We start from the raw sequence: 26919 nt of genomic DNA, 5'->3' as shown, positions 1-26919 counted from the left end.
TTGCGTTGTGTTTCATTCTGTTACTAGTGTCTTGTTATGGCAGTAACATCTTTTCTTAAAATGTGCACATTCTTGCGTTTTCTCTTTTTCTCTATATTTACCTCTCTTCCTTGGTGGTAGTGGTGGTGAACTTGTTTATGTTATGGGGCCAAGAGGTAGCAATACCTAGGATCTCCTTTTCCTGAGCCTTTCCAGATTTCTGATCACCTTCCCCTTCCAAGTTAGTGATCATCTATCTTTCCATTCATTTTTATCTTAATTTCTGGATTTGGAGTCAGTTAATTTCTGATTGCATCAAAGGTAGTTTGTGTTTCTCATTTTCTTTGTTGTTTTGGGGTCATTGCTAAGAAGGGAAGCAGACAGAAAAGTTGTACTTCATTCTACACCAGGACATTGGTCAGCCCTCAGCATCTTTCTCTGTTTTCCAGGTAGGAGAGTATAGGGAATTTATAAGAAATTCACTAGATAACTTACTGAAGTGTCTTTGGGGAAATAAAGAATGCTTTCAAGAAATGATGCAACAGTTTTAAACATCATGTACCATTCAGTTAACACATTTTTGAGTATGTACTATGCACCAAGCCTTGGACACTGCTCTGGATATAGAGAAAAGGCAGTTCTGATCTCAGAAACCTTACTTCCTGGGCGAGGAGAAGAATTAGTACAGTGTGGCAGGTTCTGTGAGAAAGGTAAGCCTAGACTGCTCGGGAGCCATGGGTAAGAGGGGAAGAAGAGGAGAGATTCAAGGAGGGGAAGAAGAGGAGAGATTCAAGGAGTTTTTCGTAGAGGAGATAATGCCTATGCTAAAGATGAGTGGTAGTAACCAGGCAAAGGGAGAGAACTTTGTAAAATGCTCTGTTTTATTACAGATCTACAGAGTAAATTTGTGGCCAAAGAAAATGAAGTACAGAGTCTGCATAGTAAGCTCACAGATACCTTGGTATCAAAACAACAGTTGGAGCAAAGACTAATGCAGTTAATGGAATCGGAGCAAAAAAGGGTGACCAAAGAAGAGTCTTTACAAATGCAAGTTCAGGTATCTAATTCTCTGTCTTTTTTAAAAAATAAAGGTAGTCAGTGGCTGGATGTGTCTCTGTAGAGGAGAGCAGATAGTCTACCCTATCCTCCTTGTGGAGTGGTGATGAATAATTATAACTTAATCTTTGAGCAGTTGTCACAGTATGGTGTCTTTGAATATGTGCTTTAAAGATGTCCTCACTCACAGTCTTAAAATCTTTGTGTTCGATTAGGGGCAGCACAACTTACTCTTAATTTTTACCTTCTCCATCAACTCTCAAAATGGAGTGCCTAGTCTTTATTGTGTAAATTATGCTTTTTGGAATCTAAGAATGCCTTTTTAAAGATAAACAGAAGCGTGTACCTCATTTTGTTCATGTCCATTGGTATATTTGTTAATAGCACACTTCTCTCCCCCCCCCCCCCTTTTGGTTGTTATTTTATGAAAGGATATTTTGGAGCAGAACGAGGCTTTGAAAGCTCAAATTCAACAATTCCATTCCCAGATAGCCGCCCAGGTAATTGTGCTTTCATATTGCTTGTCATTACTAATATATATTATAATAATGATAACATTATTATTAATATATAACATAAAATACATACAGTTTAATGATATATAATATGATATGATATATGCTATGCTATGATACAATATTCTTAGCCATTAAATTAATCACATGAATGCCTGTTGAGTGCCAAGCACGGATTAGTAGTTGGGAAACTAGTCAGTGAATCAACAGTGATGATCCTGGTAGCTAAGCACTCTGATAATTATGTATAGTGCTGTAGGAAAACACCAAGAAAGAAATCTAAATCCAACTAATGGAGAGTTTTTACTGTAGGAGGAAGACATGTTCATAATCTTGACACAAAACAGAAATTGGCCAAATGGTGTTAGGAATAGTGGTTTATGTATTTAAAATGCTTACTAAATGCTGACTAAACCATAAGGGATAACTTTATATACCCTCAGGTGGTAGCAGTAGCTTAATAATATAATACTATATGTTAATACGTAATCTCAGATTATGTATGCAACAAGATCATTTTAAATCTTCAGTAAATAGGAACACCTTCAGAGTTCTGCAAGTTGTATTGTTAGACCTGTTATTCTTTGGCATCTTTGCTGAGTAACATAGATATAGTCTAAAGTGTATATAATACAACATTAAGAAGAAAAGAAAAAAACTTCTAAGTACTTCTTCTGTAATATACATACTGTTCATTTCAGTTTCAGTTTCTCAAGTTTAAATTTCTAAAAATTGTAGAAAAAGTATTGGCTTTTTCTATGTTAAAAAGTAATTTTAACATTAAAAACTTGTTTTTAAGGGTCAGGCAATTTCAAACTCCCAGAACTTTGATATTGCACATATTTTTTCCTAGTTGTTTTCTTTGTAGAGACTATAGTTTAAAATGAATTGGGTAAGAATTTTTTTACTATAGAAGATGATGTTTGTGTGTATGTGAGTGTACATGTATATATAAATTATCAACTCAGAGTGGGTTGAAATCTTAAATTATTAGCTGAGAGGTAGCTCTAGAAAATTTATCAGTAATTAAATACTTAGAGAATTCTGTAAGTATGTTTTTGAAAATTAAGATGCACATGGTTCTGTATCATTTCATTATTGGAAATTGTTTTTAAGATAAAGATGAAATATGGCCTTTGTAGGTGTTTTCCTGTATATTTGTTACTTGTCAGTTATATAATTTCCAGGCCTGGCAGTTTGTTTCATTTGAACTGTCTTATGCTATGTAACTCTCTAATAATGGTTGTTGGTGATCAAAGCTGCTTTCAGAATAATAGCTACTATTTATTGAACACTCATCATGGGCCAGACACTGCCTTAACTTGATATACATTAATTTCTTTTAAGTTTTAAAGCTCTGTTTGATTATCGTACAACTTTTAGACTTTTTCTAAAATGCTTTTATGTTGACACTGTTTTTCTTTCTTAGACCTCCGCTTCGGTTCTAGCAGAAGAGTTACATAAAGTGTAAGCTTGCCTTTCTACACTTCTCTTATAGTTGCTTAGTCACCACTAAATGATACCTGTTCCATCAACACTTATGCTTTACTCTATATTCTAACTTGTTCAGAAAATATTCTTAACTAGATCTGGAGCAACTTTTGCTCTCCTCCCTCCCTCAGTGAGTTGAGTGCCTAAACATTGCACATTTTGTGTTTTTATGTCTTCATTGTAAAGAGTTGGGGAACCTTTTTTTATTTGGGGTTTAGCAGTGGGAGAATTGTGATTTGAGATTAATGGAAGTAAATTAGTTTTTTTTTTTTTTAAAGATTTTATTTATTTATTCGACAGAGATAGAGACAGCCAGCGAGAGAGGGAACACAAGCAGGGGGAGTGGGAGAGGAAGAAGCAGGCTCACAGCAGAAGAGCCTGATGTGGGGCTCGATCCCATAACGCCGGGATCACGCCCTGAGCCGAAGGCAGACGTTTAACCGCTGTGCCACCCAGGCGCCCCGGAAGTAAATTAGTTTTTGTGCCTAATAAGTAGTTATACCTACTCTGTATTTTAACTATATGGTGGTATACCCAAAACAAGGTTCTGTTTTTAGTGTATTGTTCAGTTTGCATAGACATGGCTCACTTGAGTTCAGAAGACCTAAAATCTGGCTTTGGCGTTACCAGGTTTGTGAAGTTAAACAAATTATTAAAACAGGGTATGTATTTTAGGGAGTTGTAGTGATGTATGTGATAGTGCTGAACTGAAAGGAGCTACAGAAATGGAGGGTACAGATGCGTGAGGAACTACTTAAGTAAGCATGACCATATTTAAGGCTTTTAATCCCTTGATTTGTGACTTGACTTCAGAATGTTTATTGAATGTAAAAATGTATTTCCTGGTACAGGATTGCTGAAAAGGATAAGCAGATAAAACAGACTGAAGATTCTTTAGCAAATGAACATGATCATTTAACAAGTAAAGAGGAGGAACTTAAGGTACAGTAATTCTGATAAAGGGCGACAGTACTTCATAAGCATTAAATTACCTTGATATGGTAATCAGTATGACCATATGTGAAGACTGGAAAGTCCTCTAAAGTCATTTGAAAAGTGTCTCTTTATTAAACTACAAATCCTCTTTAGCCTTCCAAAAAGAGAAGTTCAGTTGGCTTTTCGGACATGATATAATTCACGATAATTCGGGAAATATGCTAAGTAACAGGAATTGATGATTTCCTTTTCCTATTTAAGAAATTGTGATTTGAGACCTTTACTTAGATACGAGATGCGTTACAAATTTTTAAGTCAGTTACATTAAATATTTCTCATATTATTATTTCTTCTTATTCTAGGATATACAGAATATGAATTTCTTATTAAAAGCTGAAGTGCAAAAGTTACAGGCCCTGGCAAATGAACAGGTAGATCTTTATTGCTGTTGAGCATTTACTTCAGAATTTGACCTTGTCTGTACTTACTTTCATTGGTATTGCAAGCCCTGATTACATTCATATACATAGTAAATACAATGGTTACTTGTGTTTGGCTGCATAGGATATTGTTGAAAGCCTCTTCTGTTTGACCATGACTCTCCGAACCCACCTCGATAGTACTATTTTCTATGTTGAAACTCATGTTTGAGCAAATGAATTGATCCCATTTAGGATCTCGGAAGAATCCATTAAAACTTCTTAATGTGCTGATTTGTTTTAGCCTTCTGCTATTTAATCAGAAAAAAATGTACTTTTATTTGGATAAAATTTGACCAGTGAGAAGCACAAAATACTGGCAGTAAAAAGTATTACAGCAAATGTGTAGATATTGCTTTAACTTTTATTGCAAATATATGGAAATGTAGCTTTTCAGTATATAAAAAATAAGGGAAAAAATAGATTTGAGTGCTTCCTAAGAAATGATGCAATTCTCATCCCATTCCAAACACAGGCTGCTGCTGCACATGAACTGGAGAAGATGCAAAAAAGGTGATTAAAGCGTTGCTGTACATGGAGCCATTCATACATTCATGTTCAAGTATAATTGCAGAAATTATTGCTACTCAAAACTGATAGTAGTGCACATAATTTATGTAAACCTTTGAATGTATGAATTATTTTAATTGATTTTTTTTTCTCATAGTATTCATGTTAAGGATGATCAAATAAGATTGCTGGAAGAACAGCTACAGTGTGAAATTTCAAATAAAATGGAAGAATTTAAGGTGTGTGATTAAGCCTGTCAACTGAGCTTAGAACAACCTTCTATAGTTTTCAGTTGAAATGAGTCTAGAAATACTAGTTTTTATATGAAATCGCCCTGAAGCAATGTTTCTATAGTTTATTTGGGGCTTATACAGACAGTGAATGTTACCATATGCTTTTTGCCTAGATTATCTTGTCTGTTTTTAAAATAGAATTTTGCAATTTGGTTTACCTTAGTCTTTGCTCTACTGTAGTTTTCATTTGGCAGTTTGTGATGGTTTTATCTGCCTCCATTGTCGGTGCAGTGCTAGTTTCTGGTCATGGTCACTCAGCTTGAGTATTGGAACGCAGTCATATTGCTGGGGCGCATCTCTTCATGTGTATGAGATTTGCATTCTTCTTCTTCTTCTTCTTTGCTCTTTTGTAATAGGAATCCTGTAAATATTTACTTATGAAAGCAGTATTTCCCAGAATCCCTTGGCACAAACTGTTTCAGTTCTTTGAAATACACTGTCTTGGGATAAAGCACATGACTGAATTGGGGGGTTTAGTCAAAACTGGTTTTACAGATCATTGTACATGTAATTTATATTAGTACTGTATTTCTATATTTTGGAAATATATTCACTGAAAATGAAAAATGAAAAACCATGTGAGATTTGGATTCTTACGTCAGTATATAATTCACCTGTCACTTTAAGAATACTTGAAGGAATAATATGGGTTTGAATGGTTTTTTTTTTAATCTATTCAAATGATTGCTTTGTTATCTTAATAAAACAGTAAATTGAGATTCTTTTTTTTTTTCAGATTCTAAATGACCAAAACAAAGCATTACAATTAGAAGTTCAAAAGCTACAGACTCTTGTTTCTGAACAGGTAAGGGTTTTCATGAATTACAAGGCAGAAATATCTAATATTGACAAGATCTGGTTCTTCTTAAACATTAATCAACTCATTCATTTTAAGGAGTTTTGCTGAAGGATGGATATATGTTTTCATTGCATTTCTGTTCATCTTGTGCTTATCAGGCGTCTAAGGAAAAAATTTTTTCTTCCCGGAGGGGAAGCTAATGCTAACTTCCTGTTTATAAGCACTTAAAAAAAGTGCAATAAAATACATGAAAAGCATTTAAGTCATTTTGATACATTTGGCTGTCAGGATGAAAGTCTTCACACTTTTGGAGCCTTTTTTCTAAGGCAACATGGTTTCTTAAAAAGAGAGTGGGTTTGAAACCTGTTACCAGCACTTAAAAGCAGAGTGATGTTGATCAGATGGCTTAACCTTTCTGAGACCTTTCATTCTAAGTCTTTCACATTAAGATTTTATTTACATCATAAGCTTGATAGATTTAAATGGGGAAATTTATGTATAGTGCTTTGCCTGGTGATTGGCATTAAGCAGGCATCTTAAACCTTAATTCCTTTCCCTTAGAATATTTATTTTTTCATCTCCTCTTTACCCCTTACTGTCATCAGACTCTTGTGTATTTATAGCAGGCCATCAAAACTATAGCAGCCTTAGTAAGTATGGCTCCATAAACTAGAGCCCCAGGCAATGTCCATTCTATTGCTCTTCTCTCCTACACAACTCTTCAAATTCCAGTGTTTAAGAATATTTTAGACATCTTGATCTTAGATGACACATTAAAGTAGAAGCTTTGAATGTTTCTCTAATAGTGTTAAATTTGGGGACTTGTATTAGAAGCTTTGAATGTTTCTCTAATAGTGTTAAATTTGGGGACTTGTATTAGAAGCAAATGATAGCATTTCCTTTCACAGATGCATGCTTTCTTTTTTATATTAAAATTTGCATAGTGCAGGTATTGAATTGGTGTAAGTAGCTGTGCCAAATACTATGGAAGTGTTTGTTAACATCTGTTTACTTTTCAAGAAATAGTCTACTTATTCCCTCCCCCACTTGAATGTGATAATAAGTAGCCTTGTGTAATCTTTATTACTTTGTATATGCTTTACCCTTACAAACAAAAGTCAGTAGAGGAGATAATGCTAAACTGATGATATCTAGTGCAGTGCGGGGGCATGACTTCATGCCACTGTAATCTAAAATAATATTTAAGTCTTATTCTTAAATCTTATTCTCGTTTCCCTTTGTTGTGGTATAGCTTATAAGAGATACATTTCATCAATTGTAAGAATTCTCCCCCTCAATTTATCATCTCTGAAGTCTGGATGTATCTTACAGTCTCTGGTTATAGTTAACACTGACAGCATTTAAAATTTTAGTAGCTACATAAAATACCAGGTGTGAGATGCAACATTAATGACTTGGATGAGGTAAAATGTGATTGATAATTTTTGATTCTGTTACTTCTTACCCAGAAAAGCAGAATGTGAAGTTGTGGGTTGGTTATAGAGATTCTGGAACTCACTTATTTCAGTGTGTAAGGTTTTGAATACTTCCTAAAATTAACTTCACGGGAGGTAAAACAAATGCCTAGAAATGTATGACTGTCCTGGAATTCCAGTATTAAAGGTGCTAGTAACTTCTACATTTAAATAGAAAACTGGAACCTTTACAAATCTTTTAACTTTTAGAATTTTTTAATCTTTTAGTTCTGTACTAAAAATGTGTTCTCCATCATTAGACAAGAACAAAACCACTACCCTTTTTCTTTTCTTTAAAGAGAATATGGTGATTTAAGAATGGCCATTCTAATATCTTACGTAAAATTCCGCAACATATGTGTGCAAGTTAATACTAAAAAAGAAAATCCTCTAATTTCTACCTTAACCGAATCAGCCTTCTACCTACCAATAAGGTTTCTATGTACTTTTAGATACTCTGTTAAAATAACAACCTTTTGCATGAGATAGGTTTTGTTTTAATGAAGAATAGTTTGGAAGTTTAATGAACGGTCCACAGAACAAAATTTTATAGCCATATTTTTAAAATTTATTTAAAAGAATTTGGTAGGGAAAACATACTTTGTGGTACTAATTTAAGGTTTGCCCCTTTGGTAATTCTTAGAAATTTTCTTGTTCTTAAAGCTCTCTCTTTTAAAAATAGTTTAGAAAGCATATAACTATGATGGTATGTTTTGGTTGTAGTTGTGACTGAGCTCTCTCATCTTGGCAGACCAAAGAACCATCTCTCTGGCTTCTTCTCTGGTCATTTTTATTGCTGTCAGTAGTGAAAAAAGAAATCAAGATTAGTGTAATCTTAATTTCTTTGATTTCCACCTTTCTTTAACCCCTTCCTATCCAGCAGTCAGAATTAGAATTCTAAGTGACAGTTGAGAGATGAACAGTTTAGTTATGTAAGAAAAAAAAAATTCAGACCTTTTGCTCCATGGATTTTTATCTGGGAGGAAAAGATTGAGCTTATTGAAACAGAAACCAGTGATGGTGCCAAGTTGTTGTTTCTTCAGGTGTAAGAGGCAGAAAGACAACAAATACCAGGTAAGGTAACCTGTTTATCCACTAAAGATGGGAAGGCTCCATGTGGATATAAGCCTGTATGATAATCCCAGTGATGCAAATAAATCAGTTAATAGGATCTCATTTATTCAGAATAAAATAAAACTTCTGGGGAGGTAGGGTTCTGAGTTATCCTTTTTTTTTTTTTTTTTAAAAGCAAAGCAGCATTTTCATTCTTGTTCTAGTAGATTTTTATTAAGTAAAAACTATAGAAGTAGGAAGTTTTTTCTCTTTGCCCTATTGCCTGTTTGTGTTTTATTGCAGAAGAATTTATTATTATATAAAATGTAGTTTTGGAAATCGTCTAGGGAGAACAAAATTGGTTTGGGTTAGGCCAGTAATGTATAAAATAAAAAGGTTGGATGGATGCTAAACTGGTCACTTTTCTGCAGTTGAATATTTGATAAACTGATGACCGAGAGTACATGTTAAACTGTAACTTCGTTAAAGGAATAATTTCCTTACATGTTTATGAATTGAGTATATGCTATATACTATGCTGCATGCTGAGGCTACAGAGATGAGTGAGACTTCTCGTTCCTGCCCTCAGGAATATGGCTTTTAGTGTGGAGATACATGTGTAATACAGAAAAGTATGATGAATAAAATTCTTGAACTGTGCTACAGGGTTAGAGGAAGAGATAATGAATTCTATCTGAAGGACAGTGAGGGTGAAGAGGCACCACAGAGAAGGGTCTGCTAAACTTGATTTTGAAAAATGGCCATCAGTTTGCCCAACAGCTAAGGGGAAATCCAGGCTGAGGGAATACAGTGTTAAAAGTCATGGCAGTGTGTGGCCAGACTGGTGTACTCAGAGCTTATCGGCATGTTGCAGAAGTGCAAAGTATGCAGTGTAAGTAGTATAGAAAGACTGGCTAGGGCCCAGTCATGAAGGACTTTGTATGCTGTGTACGGACCATGAACTTGATCTAGCATGTTGGTAAATCCCTGAAGGATAGTGCAAGGATGAGTAAGTGTTTTGTCTAGTGTTTTAGATCACTCTGGTAACAATACGGTATTTGAATTTGTGTGGGGGAGAAATATGCAGGACTAAAGGTATAATACAATATATGATTAAGGTACAGATAACTTGGACTTAATAGTGTTAAGTCTTTTTTTAAATTGAGATGTAATTGACATATAACATTAGTTTCAGATGGACGGCATATTGATTTATCTGTAGATAATGTGAAATGGTCACAACAGTTAAATCTAGTTAATAGTTAACATTCATCACCAACATAGTTACAAATTTTTTGTTAAATCTTTTTATTTTTTATTTTTAAGAGAGAGAGTGTGTGCTAGCTGGGTGGGAGTGGATGGGGGGAGGTGGTAGGGGTGGAACAGAGGGAGAGGGAGAGGGAGAATTCCGAGCAGACTCCACACTCAGCGTGGCGCTGCGATGCCATGCTCCATCTCACAACCGAGATCATGATCTCATCTGAAATCAAGAGTCCAATGCTTAACCTGCTGAGCCACCCAAGTGCCCCTGTTAAATCTTACCTGAGATGGCATTCATCAAAAATAGAGATGGACAAAAACCCATCTTGATGAAAGATTTGTAGACTTAATGCATTGTTTATTTTCATAGTTTATAAACCTGACTTAATATACTTTTGACAGCTCCAGTCTCCTTTCTGGTGATAGGGAAATTTTTCCCATTGGGAAGTTCTTCCTGGACCCCTCACAAGATATTCCTTACAGGCAGCAGGCAGAAGAATAGTGTGGTATTGTGATATTTGAGATGAATAAAGCCAAGGGCCTAACCTAAGGCATTGAAAAAAAGGGGGTTAATTTTAGAAATATGTAAGAAGTCGAGTCTTAGGACTTGGATTTGGCAATGGAAAGATTAATAGTATTTGTGAAAATAGTTATAATAAAATTGGGGGGAAGTAAACTGGCAAATTTAGGGGAGTACTGAATGGGATAGGCAGAAAAAATGTTCAAAGAAAAACCCCAAGCCTGTTTTGGTAGGCTGCTTAGCTTCCTTAAGGCTGGGGAATGCTAAGGGGGAGCCCCTCTTCTGGACACAAAATAAATTATAGCCGTGGGGACTTTTGTGTTTCTGGGGAGATGCTAGAAGGGAAGTGGTTAAAAGTGGGGGGGGTCAGCTTACATGTCATGTTTTAATGCATTACAAGGAGAATATATTCATGTGTTGCTCCTGCAATTTATGGTCAATTTTAAAACATTCTATATGTTTGGTCTAGGTGGTGGTCACATAATATGTACATGTTAAAAATTAATTGAGTTGTATACAGGATTTTTGCACTTGCCCATATAAATGTTACACCTTAGTTTTTAAAGAGTCAAAATCAATTTATAAGAAGAAAGAATAAAGCCTCCTTCTTGGTCTTCCAGGGTTTAGAGCCTTGGATTTTTTTTTATATTTGAAGAACGGAATTGATATAGAATTAAGGCAAATTCTCTTTATTCTTAAGATTTTCTTTTATAGTAGTTAAAAAATTATTCAGAAGGTACTAATTCATTTCGCTAGGTCATATTATGCTTCATCTTTTTCTTTGTCTTTTGTGTAGCTGCTTCTCTTCTGTCTTGTGATTTCTGAATTAAATAATTCTTTAATAACAGTCTTCAAGTGTGGATCACCTTCCTAAATTTTGAATCTAATTAAAACTAAACAATTTTCATAGAATTGTAATTTTTAACTATTTTTATCTCATTCAAACTTAGTAAAATTAAACTTTTTTCTTTTTTTGGGTGATTTTCATTTTAGCCTAATAAAGATGTTGTGGAACAAATGGAAAAATGGTAAGAGTTTAAACTTTTCTTTTTATATTTTAATGACTCATTTCTACCAAATTTGAGGTAACAGAATTATTAACTATATTAATCTAGATTCTTAAAGTGCTTTTTGTACTTAATAATGGAAGAGGGTGGTATGCTGTTGACTGGTTTGATTTGGGATTACATTAGGTTTGTGGTGTTAGGTATGGCAGTGATTTTATTTATTTAGGCTAGCCTGTAAGCATGTATTACTTGAACACATTTTACTTATTGGTAAAGAAGTACCTTTAGATCATGAGCAAAGATCCTCAAAAACCTTTCTAGAATTAAGTTTATAAGAACTGAGGGACACAGGAGTTTGATTGATGCGAAGTATTTAGCAGTGATAGCATTTACCTTGAAAAATAGCTAATATGTTTTAAATTTATGATTTCAGTATTCAAGAAAAAGATGAGAAGTTGAAGACTGTAGAAGAATTACTTGAAACTGGACTTATTCAAGTGGCCACAAAAGAGGAGGAACTGAATGTAAAACATTTTGTACATTTGTTTTCTTTGTGGGTTTGTCAGTGAACATGAAGAGGATTACTGTAATTTAAGATTTTCCCATAACTTTTAAAACTTAATATTAGTTATCCACATTTAACGAGTATATATCTTTTTTCCATTAAATTTAACATTTTATTAGAAATACAAAAATGCATATTTGATTGTAACATTCATTGTCTTAATGAAATAGATACCTTTTTTTTTTTTTTTTTGGTTTGTAATTTATGCTTCCCCACCTCCACCATGCCCAAATTATAACCAAATGACAACTAACAGACTTTGTAAGTTCATGAAATAGTATTGGAGGCCAGGGAAAGGAGAGACTCCAGTTCTGTTATGTGATTATCATTAGTCCTAACTAACTTGATTAGGACAGGGTTGCTAGAAGAAATGTTAAAAGATGTATTTGAGTTTAGGGGGAGAAATGACTTGACAAGTGGTATACTGTGTGCTTTTGAGGTTGTAGAAACGTAAGTAGAAATACTTGTGGGGATAAATGAATTGAAAATTCATTTGGCTATCTCTAGAAGTTATAGAATTGTAGCTATGTGTGACAGGAGACTTCTGGGCCTTCCAGAGAGGGAAAGAAGCAGCTAAAAAAAAATTGAGAAGTTAGGATATTTTGAAGATAACTCATTTTTTAGAAAGTAAAAGTGTGTCATGCTTCTGTATCTTTGAAAAAGGCAATAAGAACAGAAAATTCATCTCTGACGAAAGAAGTTCAAGACTTAAAGGCAAAGCAAAATGATCAGGTAATGTATTCAGTAGATCCTGCAACTGTTCTCTTTTAAACAATGCACAAACCTGTTATGTTTGAGTAGAGCAAGTCTCTTTATTCCTCCTTTCACCAATGTGGAGTTTGTCAATCATAGTTTTAATCTGTGAATGATTAGTGACTTGATTAACAGTACTAGAAGCTGCAATTTATTGAGTGCTGACTGTATGCCAGGCCCTGAGTAGAGTACTCTAGATAGGATGTCATTGCTGTTTACTGCAGTGATAAAAGTTTTGAGTGTACAAATATAAAGAAAGACTCTAAATAACAGTAGAAGAAGTTCTCTGAAATTAGGCAATTTCCTAGTTGTATTTTCTTCTTATCTGGTTAGAATTATTAATTAAATTAATTGTAACATATATCTATTGATTTTTCTTTTGGCCTACACTTACCATAGTACCCTTAAAGCTACTTATTTTCGGAGTGCTTTTCATTTTCATAATTATGACATTAAAAAAAAAAAAACCTAGAAAGAATCAGTTCCTGGGTTACTGTTCTCATTTGGATTTTGGTATAGTGGAAAATTTAAGGGTAGTATACTTTTCTATTTCTGACTTCATTTATATTTTGAGCAAATTACTAAGTAGGATACTTTCCCATTTCCAGGTTTCTTTTGCATCTCTAGTTGAAGAACTTAAGAAAGTGTAAGTGATGAGATTTTTAAACTGGTTTTTCTCTTGCGGTCCATTTTCTTAGTGCCCATAAATCTTGTTTTGTGCAGTTTAGACAGCTGTATGTTAGTTTAACCTTCACTCTAGAATTTTTCACTGATGAATTAAGGGAATGTAGCTATGCTTTCCTAGTGCAGTATGATTGCTAAAACATCTATTTCTAGAATTGATTCCATTTATTAACTTATGGCATCAAATTGTTGATTTTCTGTTTTTGCAGTAAGAACTATTAAAAAAAAAAAAACAGGTTATACTGGATATAGAGATCATGTATCCTCTTCTTGATCTCTGTAAAGTTTGATGCCATAGTTGTGTATACGTTCTGCCACTGCTTTCAGAACTCTGGAAGCCAATATTGTTGAGATAAACTTGGTTCTTCCTAGTGTTCTTCTGGGTTCAAGTCTTAACATTCTCTAGGCACTTTCAAAGCAGGTCACCTGCTTCTCTTTGAGTGTATCAGCTTTAGCCATCTGGTATTTACTGATGAAGTCTCATTTAGAAATACTTTTTTTTCGTCTTTTTTTTTTTTTTTTTTAAAGAGGGGGTGGGCAGAGGGAGAGGGAGGGAGAATCTTAAGCAGGCTCCAAACTTAGTGCTGAGCCCAGCCCAATGCTGGGCTTGATCCCAGCACCCTGAGATCATGACCTGAGCCAGGATCGAGAGTCCTATTCTTAACCGACTGAGCCACCCAGGCGCCCCTCATTTAGGAAGACTTTTTAGTATTTTTTTCCCTTCTTATCTGCAAGATATGTTGCTATTTTACTCAAAGTGGGAAGAGTTGATTTGGATGACCCCTGTTGGTGCTGTTTTTTTGTCTTGGTGGATCTTGGTGATTTCTGTTAAAGCTTAATACTGCATTTCTTCATCTAAGGATTCATGAAAAGGATGGAAAGATCAAGTCTGTGGAAGAGCTTCTGGAAGCAGAAGTTCTCAAAGTTGCTAACAAGGAGAAAACTATTCAGGTATTGGGAGAGAGAAAGCTGTGTGTTGGGTTTTTTTTTTTTCTTTTTTGTTTATCAACTTTAGTGAATATCATTTAATTTCATGTGTTTGTCTGTACATTGCATTTTATGTCAATTTCTGTGTTTCCATTGTCCAATCTTGTCTGTTTTGTCATTGTCAAGGATTTGAAACAGGAAATAGAGGCTCTTAAAGAAGAAATAGGAAATATCCAGCTTGAAAAGGCTCAACAGGTAAAAATCCCAGAGCCATAGCATGACAGATTTGTTAGTGTATGTATATTTATGAGCTATTTGGTTTTTTTCTTGTTACTCAGAAAAAAACTTTAAGTAGTGTGCTGTAAGTATTTTGGGTTATGTGCTATTTATTTATTTATTTATTTATTTATTTATTTATTTATTTTTGCCTGATTTGAGAATTCTTGATATTTTATTCAATATATTATTTAACTTTTAAAGATTCTTTTCTAGAAAGTTTTCTGTATTAATGTTTCATTTTAGTTTGCCAACTTAAAACAGTTTGGTAAATCTTTTTTTAACCTTTTTTTTTTAATTGCATGGATTAACATGTTTTGTTATAGAATATGTGTTGCCCAACCTTTGCTTATAGAACAAAGTACAAACTTCATTGGGGGATTTCAAAGGTGGCCGGGGATTACTGGACATAGATGGGTTTTGGTGAATTTAATGTGATAAGGCTTCATTGAAGAAGTAGTGAGATTGCATGGAAGTGAGGATTCATTCATTCTTCAACAGAGTTGTTCAACAATATTTCCTGAGTTCCTTCTACTTGTGAAAGTACTGTGTTAATGATTTAAGATCATGTGTTGAACGAAAGAGGATATGATGAAAAGATCACAGTTCTCTAATATAGATAGAGAGGTGAGGAAAATCTCTTGAACGGACATCTAAGCCAAAATCTGAAGGAACTATGAGAAGACAATGGGGGATAAAAGGTGCTGTTGGATTACTGTGTATGATTAAAAAAAAAAATGAGGACAGTGTTGAGCAGATGGCTTTGAAGACTGGAAAGAAGAGCTCTGATACAGTAGAGAGATATGTGCAATTAATACTCTAATTTTCACAACTTTTAGAATTATCACATTTTTTAGACTTACTATTCATATTTTTATTTTGTTACTCTTACTGTCATTGGAATCAAGAGAAGGCAAAATCCAAACACATCTCATTTTGGCATGAATAATTCAGCTAGGATCTTTGTAATTTGAAGTGTACACATTTTAAAGTTTATCATAAAGCTTAAGGTAAATTGAATGGAGTATAAATTGCTTTTTTTCTGCTTTTTTTCTTTGTATTTCAGTTATCTATCACTTCTCAAATCCAGGAGCTTCAGAACTTGTAAGTACCATTTCTCTCATTTCCCTTTAATCTCTCTTTTCCACAAGTTAAATACAAGTATGTACAAGTCAAATACAAATCAAATACAGTTATAATGAAAATCATAGCTTTTTAAAATTTAATTTCAAGTAGTATTTTTAGGAATATGAAATTATATCTCAAAAAGTTATTATAGTTTTAGGTTTTTCATTAGGATTTAACTTAAGCTTTTTGACAGGAATGGGGATAGAGTGGAAAGTCTTATTTTTCATAATTTATAATCTGAATATGATCTTGGATTGAGATGTTGCTCTTTGCAAATTTTAATAGTCACAGTGAAACTAATTTATCTATTTCATAGCCAAACCCGTGGTAATAAGCTGTCTAAATTTGCTGGTATTGATTTAAACAAGATGGTATGGGGTGAGAGTACGGCTACCCTAATTTATTCAGATCCAGATCTGCAGTGATAGATGGAACTTTTTTCTTTAATTGTTCTATACCTTTTTTTTTTTCTTTTGTAAGATTTCATTTGATAAAGAGCACACAGAGAGAAAGAGAGAGAGAAAACACAAGATGAGCATGGGGTGGGGGCAGAGGAAGAGATAGAAGTAGATTCCCCACTGAGCGGGGAACTTGATGTGGGGCTCGATCCCAGGACCCATGATCCCAATCATGACCTGAGCTGAAGGCAGACACTTACCTGACTGAGCCACCCAGGCGCCCCAGTCGTCCTATACTTCTTAATTTATCATCTGCAAAATCTTGTATGCTTTTATACTTAAAATATTTACTTCATAGTTTACTGTCAGTTTGGGTGTAAGTACAACCTAAAATCTACTTTTCCAGTCGCCAGTAATTTTGGTTTCTATAGTTCTGTAACATTTTCACTGATAGTTCTTAATAACTTATTTTTAGATTAAAAGGAAAGGAGGAACAGATGAATGCCATGAAGACTATTTTAGAAGAGAAGGAGAAAGACCTAGCCAGTCGAGGGAAATGGTTACAGGTGAGAAGTTAAAAACAAAAGTAAACACCTTTTTTGGGGCGCCTGGGTGGCACAGCGGTTAAACGTCTGCCTTCGGCTCAGGGCGTGATCCTGGCGTTCCGGGATCGAGTCCCACATTGGGCTCCTCTGCTGGGAGCCTGCCTCTTCCTCTCCCACTCCCCCTGCTTGTGTTCCCTCTCTCGCTGGCTGTCTCTATCTCTGTCGAATAAATAAATAAAATCTTAAAAAAAAAAAAAAAAAAGTAAACACCTTTTTTATACTTGAATATCAATTCAATTCATACCAATTCTTTTTCAGGATCTTCAAGAAGAAAATGAATCTTTAAAAGCTCATGTTCAGGAGGTAGCACAACGTAACTTGAAAGAGGTATAGTATAAACAGATGACCAGCATATTACATAACAAATATGGAATCTCTTTTTCACTGTGCTAGAAAATAAAGAAGTTAGTATGTTCTCTGAGTTTACTTGCCATAAAATTACTGTACCATAGTTGTGTTGTTGTTAATAAAATAAGTTAAATTTTATCTTTGTCAAGTCTTTCTGCCTGATTTGTCAGTCTAAGCCTAAAAGCATTTATTGTCCTTACTTTTTGAGGTTGACTCTTAAACTTACTTAAGTATCTGTGTTTAATTGGTATACTAATCTGTAATCCTTTAAGAAATTGATATAAAAAATTCAGTTAAAGTTCATCCTATCTTTGTTTTATAAATGGCCTAATTTTAACATATAATTATGTTATTTTTGTTTTTATCTTATTGGTGTTTTATATATAGTATATGTACTTCATACCTTGTAGTACCTGATCTTTTTGATGTTAGAATTAAAAATGTGAATCCGTTTCTTAGGCATGTTCTGCATCACGATTTGAAGAACTTGAGACTGTGTAAGTATAATTTTAGCCAGCATTTTAAAGAGGAACTTCTCATTATTTTGCAGAATGTACTTGAATATCATGATGAGTTTCTTCTTATTCATTTCTTGTTAAAATAGGAATTAAAGTCCAGAAGCAAATAAGCTAATAAGTCTCTTTTTGGTATAGTAAAAACAGAGTCTCTTTCAGTGCCTTCAGATGGCTGGGGACTTTATCCTTTCCAAGCCCTTCAAACCCATCAACCAGAAGATAATCTTAGTTATAACCCTGATGAAGATTATTGAATCTCTAAGAAAGTAACTTATTGAAGAGAACAGTATCTGTTGTCATACCAGTTACTGTGCTAAAGAGTAAAAATACTGAATCTGATCAGCGTAGGAGGGATCGGTCTTAATAGATGTTCATCCTAGAAAATTTTTGTCTTAAAAAGTCTGTTCTCTTAAGGTAATTAAATCAGTTCACAGTGGTGAGAAGGCTATCTGGACATCTTTTTGGCATGCTTATACAATTATTTTTAAGAGATTTTGCTTTGCTGTGATACCATCAATCTTTATGGATGTTTAAGAATTGGCCATTTGAAACTGTGTCTTTAAAAGTAAGATATTGAGGATATTAGGTCATTGTCTTTATGAAGACAAAGGAGATGTCTCTATTCTTGACACTAAAATTCTCATTTGTACAGCTAATTGTTTATCATGGCATTATATAATTATCAAGGTACTTTTGTTTCATTACTAGTAGAAAGCGTAGAGACACATTTCTGGTCCATTTGTAGTAGGTATGTAAATCATTAAAGTATGTGATTTTAGATCTATTTCTGCATCACAGTTTTCTTTTTTCAAAAAAATTAATAGGGGCCCATGGGTGGTGCAGTGGGTTAAGTGTCTGCCTTCAGCTTAGGTCACGATCTCAGGGTCTTGGGATGGAGCCCTGCGGGGGAGTCGGCTTGACCCTTTCCCTCTGCCCCTCCCCCCTGCTTGTGCGCTCTCTATCTCAAAGAAATAAAATCTTTGAAAAAAAAAATATAAAAAATAGCATTTGATGGGGGGAGCAATTTTAGATTTACAGAAAATTGAGAGTAAAGTTCAGAGTTCTATTTTCCCCCACCCGCACCTTGTTTCTCTTGTTAAATTTTGCGTTAGTGTGGTACATTTGTTACAAGTTGATGAGCCAGTGTCCACATATTGTTAGTAACTAAAGTCTGTAGTTTCCATTAGGGTTCACTCTTCTGTGGGTTTTGAGGAATGTATAATGACATGGACCCATCATTACAGTATCATACAAGATAGTTTCACTGTCCTAAAAATCTCCTGGCTCTACCTATTCATCCCTTCCTTCCTCCAACCACCATTCCCCCACCACCCCCAATCTCCGGATACCACTGATCTCCATAATTAGTGACTCCATAATTTTGTGTTTTCCAGAATGTCATATAGTTGAAATCCTACAGAATATAGGCTTTCAGAATGGCTTCTTTCACTTAACAATATGTATTTAAGTTTTACTGGGATTTTCCCACCAACTTTTTAATCCTATTCTACATGTGTGCTCCTTTTTCATTTTTCATGTAGACCTATAAACATTTTGAAATTCTTTGTACATTAAGGTGGGATAAAAATAACTTTCAATTCAGCAAATATTTGAGAGAGCCTGTTTTGTGCCCTCTGGCACGGGAATACGGAAGTGGCTAAAATGGGTTCCTGCCCTGAGGAAATAGGTAAACAGATCATTTTAATAGTGTTGAGTGTTAAGCTAGAGGTCTGTTGCTTAGGATGACAAGGTCAGTTGGGATTCACATGAGCTAGATAAGAGTAAGACTTAAATCTATGTTGGGTAAGGGAGAACCAGATTAAATTAGACGTAGCCTTGCTTCACAAAGGCTTGGGCATATTGTAAATTCCGGGGTCAACTAATTATGGCTTTATTTTTTTATTTTTTATTTTAGATTTTCTTCATAGATAAAGCCATACTTGCTTAAGAAATGTTAACTATGAAATAAACTGTAGCAGTTTTGTGATGTACTTTGAGTTGAGTGATTCTAGAAATAATGTTTTTAAAAATAAATTTGTAAGTTGGTGTAATCTGGGAAGAAAGAGCTGGTTAGACATTGTTTCTGCTTTTTTCCCTTAGGGGTGATATTGAAGTCTGGTTGTCCTTTTTTATGTGTATAACTGAATATAAGGTCTTTATAAAAATTCTAGGTTGAAAGAAAAGGAAAATGAAATGAAGAGAATAGAAGCTATACTAAAAGAGAGGGAGAGTGATCTTTCTAGCAAAACAAAGCTGTTACAGGTGAATATGTTTAGCTAAAATTAATGATTGTGTGAATTACTGTCTTTGCATATTTTAAACAATTTTAACTACCCGAAAATAGTGTACTCTTTCCTCCCAGCCAGACACTGGGTCTCATTCTTCAGAAAACTATTAATTATTTGTTTATCTTTGGAGAAAGTGCCCATGCATAAAATATGTGTGTGTATTTGTTTTAAATACACTGGATTTAACCATACACACATTTGTATTTGGCTTTTCTCCCTCAGTTGTTAATGTTTTTGAGATCTTTCCACATAAGCACATTTCTGTCTTCAACTTTCAGTGGTTTCGTGGTATTCTGTTTTATCATCTGTCATCATTTATGCAACCAATCCTGGTTTATGGATGCCTAGATGATTTAGAGTTGTGCTTCCTATTACAACAGTGAATATCCTTGTGTGTGCATTTTCAATACTTCTGCTAGTATATCTGTATTTAAAATTCCAGGAAGTGAAATTCTGGGTCAAAGGTTTATGCACCTTCTTTTTCTTTTTGAAAAGAGGTAGTTAAAATTGAAAATCTGTATCTCCTCATCTCCATGTTAATACTGAAGGTACTCACAGAACACTAATTTGAAATGATAGCAAATTTTAGATGGCTGCATTGTCTCCAGCCACTCTTGCTCACGTTTCTTGCTCCAAGTGTTGGTTCTGTTACATTCTTTTTCTCTGCCAAATGGATTCATTTTTAATATTGTTAGATAATGCTAAATCACCCTCCAAAAGTGTTTTTACAAATTTACACCAATAGAGGGCCATTTCCTTTTCATTCTCTCCCAACACTGACAAAGATGAAAACATTTGATATTATGCTTGAAAGATGGTTGGATTGTTTTAATTTGCATTTGATTGTGAGAGAAGTTAAGTACTTCATTTGTCTATTAATTGGTCTTTAATTTTTCCCATATTTTTCTTCTGGGTTGACTTTTCCTATAACTTTTCTTTTTACATGATAAGAGAAATTAACCTTTTGTCACCTGAGAAGTGACTTGTTTTCTTAAATTTTTCTTTTTATTTCATTTGTGTTTTTCTCCCCACTTTTGGAAGTTTAAAACTTTTATGTATTCAAATATAAGTAATTTCCTGAGAAGTCTTGGAATGGAAGGTATCTCTTACTCTGATTATAAAAATATTTTCATGTTTCGATATGTTTATAATTTACTTTTTTGTTTAATGTCTTATTCATATGTAATTCATTTGAGTAAGTTATAAGAATAACATTTTAACCTTGGGGGGAGAAAAAGCTAGCCACATTATTAAAGAGTCCATTACTACTTTACTGCAGTGGTTCTGCTCTCCAGGGAACAATTTCTGGAGACATTTTTGGTTGTCACAGCAGGTGGAGGGGTGCTAGTGCGTATAGAGGATGGAGGCCATCGATACTGCTAAACATGCTAGAGTATACAGGACAGTCCTGTTAACAGAAATATCCAGTCCAAAATGTCACTTAGAACTTGCTCAACTGATCTGAAACGTCACCCTATACCAAATTCTTAGAGGTATTTAGATCTGTTTCTGGATCCTGTTTTCTTCCATTGAGACATACTCCCAGATTGGTACTGAATAATTTATTCTAATTTTATACTGTGTTTTAATATAGGGCTTATTACTTTTAAAATGATCACTTTAAAAAAACTATTTTAGAATTTCCCTGGCTTGAATGGTATATTTCAAAAGTTTGTGTGGAAAATAATCTCTCTGCAGGTATTCATGTTTAATTTTTGTTTAAATAGGAAGTACAGGATGAAAACAAATTGTTCAAATCTGAAATCGAGCAACTTAAGCAACAGAACTACCAACAGGTAGGTACTATTAGGTAGCTTGCCTTTCATTTATGTGGGAAAAAGTTATATAACCCTCAATTGTCTATAAGTATTCTTAACCATTTTGCCTTTTTATGGAGACTAAAGTATCTTGTTTTATTTATAAGTTTTTAGAAGTATTTAGAAGATGTCCTTCAAAAAATAATTTGCTATGCCACATCCAAGATAAAATAATCTTTTATAAGGCATATGCAAATAATATTACTGTCTGTATTCCAGTCTTCTATGTATCTGTGTATTTTCAGATCCTCCAGATGCTTTTCTTACTAGCAAGTCAGTTAAAATCCTATTGAGGTCAGTTTAAATGTAGGTGTATACCGTATTTCCCTCGCCCCTGCCCCCCAGATTTAGTATTTGGAGAGAAACTAGGAAATGTGTAATGTTACAAATAATAGTTGACCACTATTTAAAATGCTTTTTCAAGGTATAATTCTGCTTGGTGAAAATAAAATGGAAATGTGTAATTTTTTTTTTTTAAAGATATTACCACAATATAGTTTGATTTTTCTGAACGTATATAAACTAGAGAGTATTATGAGGAGCCAAAGAATGTGTTCTCAACAAGAAGATTATAGTATAGTAGTTCGGTTTGGGAGATTGTAGTCATTAAGGAATGTAAATACTATATGGGAAGGTCTGTGTACTTATACGTAAAATTTCTGTTTACATGCAAGTTAACTTTTCTTAGTTTTTCCTTTGACTTCAGCTTATGGTATTTTGGGGGGGCTTTTGGAAGCTTAATATAGTCAAATAAGAATTGTACAGTAGAAAGATTTAGGGCATTAACCCAGTGCTTTATACATAGTAGAAAATTGATAAATAAATGTTAAATGAAGAGTTTATGTAGTGAGAAGGAAGATTTGATTTAATACTCAGTACATTTTATAAATTTATACGTATTTTTATTAAAAGTACTTGGTGACAGGCATACAGAATATATAGTATTTTTACCTTTGTTTATATCTGAGAAGAGCTTAATTTTTTGTAGTCTTGTAGAAAAGCTTTGTTTTGAAATAACATTTAACTCTTTTAATAGGCATCATCTTTTCCCCCACACGAAGAACTATTAAAAGTGTAAGTAATAATTTTGAATCACATTTTGGAAAGTGGTAATCATTTTCTATGTGCTAAACAGTTCTCAGATAAGAATTTAATGTAACTTCAAATGGCACCTAATTTTTCCAGTTCTATTTGGATTTCTTGAACTACAGGTCACTATGTTTAGCTGTGCCCTTGGCTGAACTGATGTACATTTTTATGGTATTTGGGGTTTTGCTGAGGGAGATTTTGAGGTTTTTAGCCATTTAGAAAACATCTAATAAAGTTAAAATAGATATTTAAGGCTTTACTTACTTACCTTATCTCAGTCACCCTTCTGGTATCATTGTGGAATTGAATGATGCAAATAAGTTTCTGCTTCTGCGTTAAAAAAAAAAAAAAAAAATCTCTATAGTTGCTTGCTTTTTAAAAAATATTATTAATTTTTTTTCTTTAAGAGAATGAACTGAGAGGGGTAGGGACAGAGGGAGAGGGAATCCCATGCGGTCTCCACGTCCAGCCTTGAGCCCCATGCACAATCTTATGGCCCTGAGATTGTGATCTGAGCTGAAATCAGAGTCAGATGCTTAACTGACTGAGCCACCCAGGCACTCCTATGGTTGCTTTCTTTTAGATACTTTTTTGGGGGGGGTAGGGTGAAGATTTATTTTTTTGTCTTAGAAAGAGCTCGAAAAGGAGGGGGGCAGAGAGAGGGGGAGAAAAGCAGACTCCCCTCTGAGCCTGACGCAGGGTCCGATCTCAAGATCCTGAGATCATGACCAGAGCTGAAACCCAGAGTCAGACGCTTAACCAACTGAGCCACCCAGGTGCCCCTTAGGGAGACTTTTTTTTTACTGAAGCATTTTTCTTTCATTGTTGGCTTGTAGTTTTCTCTAAGAGGGTGTATTTAAGGTCATTTCGGCTAAGTTTGAACATTCTAGACGTCAACTACATTAAGTGTATTAGGTGGAAAATGTTATTATTCTTTTCATCTTGACTCGTTTACAAGGATGTTGGTTTACTAGTTAAGAATTATTTACTCATAAATTGAGTCTGGAGTTTGTATAGAGCAAAAGTCAGCAAACTTTTTCTGTAAATGGCCTGTAGTGAATATTTTAGGCTTTGTGGGCCACAGAGTTCTGGTTCGTATCCCCCCCCCCCCTTTTTAAACAATTCTTTAAAAGCATAAAGTCAGCTCTTGGCTCAAGGGCCAGACAAAAAAAGACTGTGGTTTGGGCCCAGAGCCCTGATTTGCCAGCCTCTTATATAGAGCCTTATTCTTAAGGGAAGGCTATTTGTAATTTAACTTTCTACCCAAGCTGCTCTCAACTATAATGGAATCGAATTGTGACTCTTTGCCATTGCTTTCTGTATTTCTGGCAATTAACTAATGCATTAGAATTAGAAAAACCTTAATCCTGAGAATGTTATGGAAATAATGATACCTGCCTCCCATTAACATCATACTTTTGTTGTGGGTTAGCCATTTAAAGAAAGTCATAATTGATTTCATTACCTTTTGGGAAAAATATTGAAGGGAATGCATCTACATCAGTTTTCACTCTTCTGAAAATAGCTACTTCCCTGCCACAGATAAAAGTAGAAACAACTATAACTGCAGAAGTTCATATATTCATGAACTGTTTCTTAAGGGGATGATTTCTCTTGAGCACAAATATCAGCATGCCATGTTGTAAAAGTCATTTTTGAAAATAAGAATGCCTCACAAATAGGTTTTCTACGGTGACAGTTAATAGCTAAGCTTAAAAGAGTTTGCCTATTAAGTTAATACATTTTACAAAGCATCATCTGTTTGCTGTTTTTATTTTGTAGTAATAAATAACCGTGTTCACTGTTTACCTACAATGTTGCTATGTGTATTCATGTTCTGGTTTAGAATTTCAGAAAGAGAGAAAGAAATAACTGGTCTTCAGAATGAGTTAGATTCTTTGAAGGAGGCTGTTGAACACCAGAGGAAGAAAAACAATGTAAGCAAATCTTTGTCAGAATAAAGCTTTTCTTTTTATTACTTCACTGAAATACCATGCTTCACCATTTTTTAAAAATTTACTTTTAGTTAGTTTTCTTAATATTTATTAGAAAGTACTGTTTTGTGTGTACCTTTTTTGGGAGGATTATTAGAGTAATCATTTTATTGGAGAACAGATTTTAATGAATAAATGAAAAGACTTAATTTGTATACTTCCAATTATCATTTTAGATATTGAAACTATAATTATTACAGCTTCAGATTTTTTATTTTTTTAAAACATAACTGAGTTTCTGTTGAACTTTTATTTGAAAAAATTATTTTTTCATCTCAGTATTTTAAAATCAGTGTCATCTGGGCTAGCCATTTTGTAAACTAAAGGTAACCCAGTATTGAAACCTAGTCTTTCAGGGCCTTCTGGAACCTCCTTTTTTAAAATGAGAGGTGGTTCAAATTTTGATAGTTAAGCATGTTAGGGACCTCAGAACCTGAATACATTTATACTAGAATGGGAAGGGATAGAGCCCTAAGAAATTTAAGTCTTAATACTTTTATTGAATAGACAAATAGTGAATTTAGGTGATTTTCTTAAATTCTGACTAGAAGGTGACACCTGTAGGTAGAATCCAAACTTGCTAGAGAAGGAATTTTTGCACACAAAAGTACGATTGCTAAGACTTAAGCAAGGTTAAAAATGTTACTGAAATCTCTTAAGGGGATATTGGTAGGAAATTGATACGTGTTTTCTAATGAAAGTTTAATTTTTCAAAGTTTGCATTAATTTGTTAATTTAACAAGTTGACATGTACTTGCACCCCTGAGTTTGTCAAAATTAGGTATGTGAATTGCCCTTTGTATGTTTGTGTAACATCACTAACAGCATTGCTTGGCCACAAAACCTGAGGTGAATTTGCCAATATACTGCTAACAACTGTGTTTTGTTATCCAGATTCTGAGATAAGAAGGACATAGTTATACCAGTCTAATGCAGCAGCATCGCTGCAGGCATTGATGGGTGTGAAAAGAGCCAGCAGATTGCGGAGTCAGTCCATTCTAGTTAGGCCACCTCCCTGGCTGTGTACATTTGGCCAGATTTCTTAACCTACCCCAGCTGTGGTTTCCCCATCTATAAAATGGGAGTAAACGCCTCTTAGGGTTGTTGTGAGGATTAATGAGAATTTATGGGAAGCACCAGGTTCAGTGTTGGGCACATAAGTAAGCATTCAGTAAATGGTGATTATTGGCTTTTTATTTGTTTTTAATCTAATGTTTAGATTTCTAAATTGAAGAAAGACAAATATAGCAGATTGTCCTTACTGGTATTTGCTAATGAAATGCTGTTAAAATAGATCTTTCAGAGCTCAGTTTCCTATGACTTCTGTTTCTCTTCTAAGAGAATGTGGCTTATAGCTTTCCAGCCTCCCTGTTTTCAGCCTCAATTAAGTAGCTGATACATTCATGTCAGGTTGCTTTATGGCATACACATTTGACCATGCCAAAAAAGATGGGCAAGCACTGGGAGTGACTCTTTTATTCCAAGGTAGACTTGAAATGCGTTAATTCAATAAAACCTGTTTAGAGGAAAATATGTTATGCTGCAGTGGAAAGTCTGCGTGATCATGGGCCTTGTTTAAGAATCACATGTAAAGCTTTTTGCAGTACTTCTGTATTTGCCCCGTCCTTAATCCCCTAATATTTGGTGTACCTGAAATCATATTTTTATCTTGGTTTGTGTGTTTACTTTTGAATGCTTTCTTCTTTGTCACATGTGCACAGTAATTACTCTATAGCTGGCATATCTGGTGTGTATACTAAAACATGGGAAGTGGGCATCTTTATTTTCTCATTCAGACTTCTAAACATTGCTTTTTATTTTTTTGCTAATATACATATTTCCCATTGAAATAATTTTGCAGTAACCAGCATTTAAATGCAGTGCAAAATACTGATGAAGTAAAAAGCAAAAATCTTTCAATAATGGATAAACTGAAATCATTCTTTCTAAAAATGATTAGGACCTTCGGGAGAAAAACTGGGAAGCAATGGAAGCATTGGCATCAACTGAAAAAATGCTGCAGGACAAAGTGAACAAGACTTCCAAGGTTGTAATGCTAACTCCTAGAAGCAATCCACTGAACAGAGAAAATCTGCAGCTTGAGTTAAATCAGACTAAAGCATTTAATTTTACTGCAATTTAAATATAAAATCTCCTTA

The 26919-nt window shown here is 34.2% G+C and overlaps 1 protein-coding gene across 5 annotated transcripts in view; it reads left to right on the top strand.

Annotated features, from left to right (window-relative positions):
• KTN1 (kinectin 1) overlaps positions 1–26919 on the top strand; it is a 101474-nt gene that overhangs the window by 55575 nt on the left and 18980 nt on the right. For 3 of the 5 annotated variants that reach the window (XM_045810565.2, XM_045810563.2, XM_045810564.2), the window contains exons 11-33: positions 870–1036; positions 1467–1535; positions 2980–3017; positions 3893–3983; positions 4340–4408; positions 4932–4969; positions 5124–5205; positions 5996–6064; positions 11360–11394; positions 11807–11897; positions 12602–12670; positions 13300–13337; positions 14236–14326; positions 14489–14557; positions 15645–15682; positions 16580–16670; positions 16968–17036; positions 17517–17554; positions 19744–19834; positions 21588–21656; positions 22714–22751; positions 24613–24703; positions 26721–26807. In XM_045810565.2, coding sequence (XP_045666521.2) covers positions 870–1036; positions 1467–1535; positions 2980–3017; positions 3893–3983; positions 4340–4408; positions 4932–4969; positions 5124–5205; positions 5996–6064; positions 11360–11394; positions 11807–11897; positions 12602–12670; positions 13300–13337; positions 14236–14326; positions 14489–14557; positions 15645–15682; positions 16580–16670; positions 16968–17036; positions 17517–17554; positions 19744–19834; positions 21588–21656; positions 22714–22751; positions 24613–24703; positions 26721–26807 — 1628 coding nt within the window. The remainder of the gene's footprint in view (positions 1–869; positions 1037–1466; positions 1536–2979; positions 3018–3892; positions 3984–4339; positions 4409–4931; positions 4970–5123; positions 5206–5995; positions 6065–11359; positions 11395–11806; positions 11898–12601; positions 12671–13299; positions 13338–14235; positions 14327–14488; positions 14558–15644; positions 15683–16579; positions 16671–16967; positions 17037–17516; positions 17555–19743; positions 19835–21587; positions 21657–22713; positions 22752–24612; positions 24704–26720; positions 26808–26919) is intronic. The other 2 variants (XM_045810567.2, XM_045810566.2) reach the window with 1 other exon arrangement.

This window comes from Ursus americanus, chromosome 26 (genome assembly GCF_024610735.1).
Source record: "Ursus americanus isolate L20-20 chromosome 26, mUrsAme1.1.p, whole genome shotgun sequence".
Classification (NCBI taxonomy): domain Eukaryota; kingdom Metazoa; phylum Chordata; class Mammalia; order Carnivora; family Ursidae; genus Ursus; species Ursus americanus.
Note: the sequence above shows the minus strand (reverse complement) of the source record. Positions and strands in the feature narration are given on the sequence as shown.